A 5,174-nucleotide genomic window follows, 5' to 3' on the forward strand; every position below is an offset into this window, starting at 1 on the left:
TGGCGTATCTTTTTGCACAGTCTTTCGATATTTATAAGTCGGGAAAATCAAAAATCGGTTTATTCTCATTTGGCACACGAAAGGTCTAACTGCCAAAAGGCGCGACACCACAAAGATGCGCGAAGCCTATTTTTGACTGATTTCGGGAAGCTCTAAATGAAGGTGTCTTTCATGTTTTAATCTTGCGTGGAAAGACCTAAAATGACACACATTTGTCAAACGGTCTTTAAGCTTCCCAGATCTTATGTTAAAAGCTCGATGCGTCTACTGATCATCAAAACTACAAGAAAATATTATCAAAAAGACTTGTCAAACGGACCCTTTGTTGTGAGCATATCTATCCCTTTCTTGATGGTTGAGGGTAGGGTTATTCATAAGAAGGCCCAACCCGACCAAACCGGCCAACCCGGACCGATCCAACCTAAGTCAGTCGGGTTATCTTTAGCACCGGTCAGTTTCGGGTTGTAAAACATCATAAACCGATCCGAACTAAACCAACTTAGTAGTTAGTAGTTGGTTCCTACTTCCTAGTTAGTAGTTACAACCTACTTAGTTCCTACTTAACTAAGTTGTCTCTATCCTAATTACAACCTAACTTAATTTCTAGTCTTCTAGTTAGGAATAACATTAATGACAAGTATTGTAAGACAACTAGACAATGAATTTTTTTGGAAAAGTTTAAAGAAAATAATCAAAAGATCCTAGTTTCTATGGTCTTTTAAACAAAATAGGCAACCAATTACAATTAGAATTAGGTATCATTTTTTACTTAGATTAAAAGGTTTCTTGAAATATATAGAATTCGGTCTTTTTTCTCCAATGCAGTTTGACTTTCTATTTTCATGATAACTTTTATTCTAAGTTTCTAATGTGTTCCACCCACCCACCATTTTCTATCAAGTATGATTTAACTTAGAGCCAAAATCGACCCAAATGGATCAGGTCGATTTTGCTTAACACTGGATTGATTTCGATTTCAAGTTCAGGTAACCCGACCTGATTGGATCGGTTGAAAAAACCTCAAGAAACCGATCCAACTCGACGCGTGAAGAGCCCTATTTGCGGGCCTTGCGACAACTTGGTTAAGGAAATATAAATAAATAAAAATGGATAAAAAAGTCTTTTTAATTATTCACTCACGCCTCATGCCACACGCGTGGAGCGGAGTGGCAGTGGTCTTTCTCTTACGCGGCATCGCCACGACTTTTTCCCGTCTTCTTTTCCCCAACGAAAAAACAACAACTACGTCTTTTTAATTTCGGTGTCTTTTTCTCCCTCTCTTCCTCCGCTACTCTCTCCCCAAACCGCCCCCTCCACCCCGGGGTTTCGCATCTAATTTCATTGACGTCAAAGTCTCACCAGATTGAGAAGTCCATAGGCACAAAGACTGCAAAAATAAGAAACAAAGTGAAAGCATATATTGTAGAAAGCGAGAGAGAGAGAGAGAGAGCGAGTGATAGGCAGACAGATGTTGCGGTCGTGTTGCAGACCATTGGAGCGATGCTTCGGCCGGAGAGGAGGCGACGGCCTCTTATGGCACATGGACTTGAAACCTCACGCCTCCGGTGACTTCTCGATCGCCGTCGTTCAAGCTAATTCACACCTCGAAGACCAAAGCCAAGTCTTCACCTCTCCCTCCACCACCTACGTTGGCGTCTATGATGGCCACGGTGGCCCTGAAGCCTCTCGTTTCATTAACGGCAACCTCTTCCACCACCTCCACAGTAACCGGCCCGACCTTTTTCATGCCCGCTTTTTTTCTCTCTTCCCTTTTTCTGCATTTGTAAGTCATTATTACTTTTTTTTTCTTAGAGTTTGCGACGGAACAAGGGGGACTGTCTGCTGATGTTATAAAAAAGGCTTTTAATGCGACTGAGGAGGAGTTCTTGCATTTGGTGAAGCGAACATGGCCGGCACAGCCACAGATTGCTTCGGTTGGTTCGTGTTGTTTGGTTGGGGCTATTTCGAATGATATGTTGTATGTAGCGAATCTTGGGGACTCCAGGGCTGTTCTTGGCCGCAGAGTGTCTGAGGGCCGGAGGAATCCGGTGGTGGCCGAACGGTTATCGACCGACCATAATGTTGCCGTCGAGGAGGTCAGGAAGGAGGTTGAAGCGCTTCATCCTGATGATTCGCATGTTGTCGTGTATACTCGGGGAGTTTGGCGTATAAAAGGCATAATTCAGGTACATTATCCTTCTTGTTACTCTTTAATTCTTACCTGTTGATATCCGTTGTTTAGGGAGTTTAAAATCAGTATGATGCTGTTCAGGGATCTTAATGGACCGGAGAGAGCTTAAATTAAGGTTTTCTTAACTTAAAGGATTTAAAGAGGAAAAAAATAGCTATTATATTGAATTCAAAGGCAAATAGAGTTGTGAATTCACTGCTTCTGTTAAATTCGAATCTCTAAGGTTGTTCTGTGTTAATGCAATTGGTAATTGATTTCGGTTACTTTTCAGATTGTTTTTCTTTTTACCTGCTCTAGAAGTATCAACTGATGTCTGTATGGGCATTATTCGGTGGTATTATCTAGGGTTTATGACCATTTTAACTCTAGATTAAAAATTAAAAAAAAAAAGAAAAATCCTAATAGAACATACATGTACAGTTTAGCCTATCACAAGATTTCTGTCTAGCTACTCCAACTAGAAACGAACATGTTATTTGGGTTACAGGCTCAAACTTCTGTTTGGACTTCTTAGGTTACTTGGTAACTTCTATCACAAATTTGTGCCTCACATGGGGAGTTGATTGTTAGACACTTGCTTAAGATTACAGGAAATCTTAAACAAAAAAGCAATACTGTGTGTCTAAGAAGGATAGAATAACCATTGATTTTGACAATATGAGCCCCTTGTAATATTTTGACATGCAAATTGGAATTCAATGCTTCAAAAGGAAAGATGCTGAATAACCATTCATGTGAATTTTAGTCTCCATAAAGTAGAGGGAGCTGCAGACAACAGATGGATTTTCTTGATTCAAATCAAGCACAAAACCCATCTTTTGGCCATTTTCTATATACAGGCTTTGCTTTTATCTTTATCCTTTATCCTTCTGTTGGCTAATAGTGGTCCTTATCTTTCAATTACCTCACCGGTCAAATCTGTTTTTTAGAAAGTGGCAAATAGCTTCACTTTCCCGTTACTACCCTTCCAGTAATTACAATGTCTGCTTCAGGTACACTCTTATGCACATAGACTCATCATGGAAAAATGATGGTGAGATAAGTCACAAATATTTTTCTTGTTTACCCCATCCTGGCTATCTGAAAGACTTTTCATGGCTTATGATGATACTTCTTGTCATAGATGCAATGTAATGAACATATATGCTCCCTGTGGAAACTTATTTCACTTGTGCCAAACTTAGCTTCACTGGTAGAACGCAACCATAATAGCAGCATAGAAGCTCAAATGAATTTGCATATAAGACCCACATGGAATTTGTGCCAAAGAGAACATATTCCTTTTGCTGGTTTTTACTTTGTCCTTGGATATCATCCTTTCTTTAAAAGTATTCTATAAATATGCAATTTAGTTTTTAACAACTCCATCCTATTTAGGTATCAAGATCTATTGGAGATATCTTTCTTAAGAAACCTGAGTTCAATAGGGATCCTCTCTTCCACCAATTTGGATCTCCTGTTCCACTAAAACGACCGGTGATGACAGCAGAACCTTCAATCCAGATTCGAAAACTAAAGCCACAGGACTTATTCTTGATATTTGCATCAGATGGACTGTGGGAGCAACTAAGTGATGAAGCAGCTGTAGAGATTGTCTTTAAAAATCCAAGAGTCGTAAGCACCTCTAACTCATATCTATTTTTTACTCTATGACTATTTTTATTGGAATTAGGTGTTTATTGGAAGGTATGGTACCTTCCTATTGAGCAGGATGCTCAAAACTGGATATCCCTTATTGTCGTTGACCCACTGTTGGTTATATCAAGACCCCTTTTCCTCTAACGCCTATGATAAATTGGAAGTATTGCTATTGTTTTGGCAGGGCATAGCAAAGAGGTTGATAAGAGCTGCTCTCAGAGAGGCTGCAAGGAAGAGGGAAATGAGATACGATGATATTAAAGGGATAGAGAAAGGGATGAGGCGGCATTTCCATGATGACATTACGGTAATCGTAATCTATCTTGATCACCATCAAAATTCTTCCACTGGTAGATTCAAGGAGCAATGCACTATTGATTGCACTACTGCCCCTGTTGATATCTTCTCTCTCAACTCAAGACAGACAGAGCAGGATTGAAGTACACTACTTCCTGAATCAACATGCCCAGAATGGTTACATGTTGATTTTCTTGTGAATAAGAATAATAACAATAGTGTAGAATATATACATAGGGATGTCAAATGCGAGACAACAATGAGATTATGGATAAAAATACAGCGAAGATGGTGTACATAATCGAGTCGAGTTGGAACTTTGATTAGTCCAAATTAGCATCTATTTCACTCACATTCTGAGTTCTGAGTCTTCTGATGACAATTATTTCACTTCCATGGTTTTCTTCGTTTACGGTCTGTCCTGTCATGCTTGCCTTCTGGCTGAATTTTTTTCCCCAGAGAATGAATTTGAACTTGGAAGGAAGGCATGATGAATCTCAAAATGCAGATCAACAAGGAGCCCACCATTTTGCAGTCTACTGCCATGTTTATTCTAGTACGAGTTTTGTTTATGGTCAGCTGGGTATTTGTTTCTGGTTGTTGCAAGCTCGATTGAGTGAATTGTAAGGGTAGATTGCTTGATTGAAACCATACCATTTACTCATGAGTGTTTTCTTAAAGCTACTGGACAACTGGTGAGGGAGATTTTCTTTTACAAGTTAGGGTAACTTTGCTTTCATATGAATCGAGAAAAGTAAAGTGGATCTGATGACAAAGGATCCCAAGTCACGTGATTGATGCTGTGCACGTACCCATTCAATTCATCTCTAAAGTGACATTGCCACAGCTGAATGATTCTAAAGAGTAATGATATTGGATTCATTCTCCAAACCAATGGTCGTGGTTGCTACTTGCTAGTAAAGTTAAAGTATCAACGTTTAAATGAAAACGAATTAGTTTTCTGAAATCTATGGACCTCGAGGTCCATACCCTTTGATCAGTTTTGATGAAGGAAAATTTGGTCCGACCTCTTTATTATGAGACACGT

General features: G+C 39.4%; 1 protein-coding gene across 1 annotated transcript; it reads left to right on the forward strand.

Moving 5' to 3' along the window:
• The first annotated feature begins 1,217 nt into the window (after positions 1-1,217).
• LOC148850182 (putative protein phosphatase 2C 63) lies at positions 1,218-4,478 on the forward strand. The gene is made up of 4 exons (XM_088947306.1): positions 1,218-1,724; positions 1,813-2,186; positions 3,569-3,805; positions 4,014-4,478. Exons 1-4 carry the CDS (start codon positions 1,469-1,471, stop codon positions 4,266-4,268), a joined length of 1,122 nt encoding a protein of 373 aa, XP_088803432.1. The 5' UTR covers positions 1,218-1,468; the 3' UTR covers positions 4,269-4,478.
• The last annotated feature ends 696 nt before the right edge of the window (positions 4,479-5,174 follow it).

The sequence above is a fragment of the Nelumbo lutea genome, chromosome 5 (genome assembly GCF_056320005.1).
Source record: "Nelumbo lutea isolate HS-2025 chromosome 5, American lotus-T2T, whole genome shotgun sequence".
NCBI lineage: Eukaryota > Viridiplantae > Streptophyta > Magnoliopsida > Proteales > Nelumbonaceae > Nelumbo > Nelumbo lutea.

Excerpts from the sequence above, each read along its gene's own strand:
- LOC148850182 (XM_088947306.1), top strand. The coding sequence starts at position 1,469 with ATGTTGCGGTCGTGTTGCAGACCATTGGAGCGATGCTTCGGCCGGAGA. Across the intron at positions 1,725-1,812 it reads CCTCTTCCACCACCTCCACA|AGTTTGCGACGGAACAAGGG; the intron begins GTAACCGGCCCG and ends TTTTTTTCTTAG. Across the intron at positions 3,806-4,013 it reads TCTTTAAAAATCCAAGAGTC|GGCATAGCAAAGAGGTTGAT; the intron begins GTAAGCACCTCT and ends TTGTTTTGGCAG.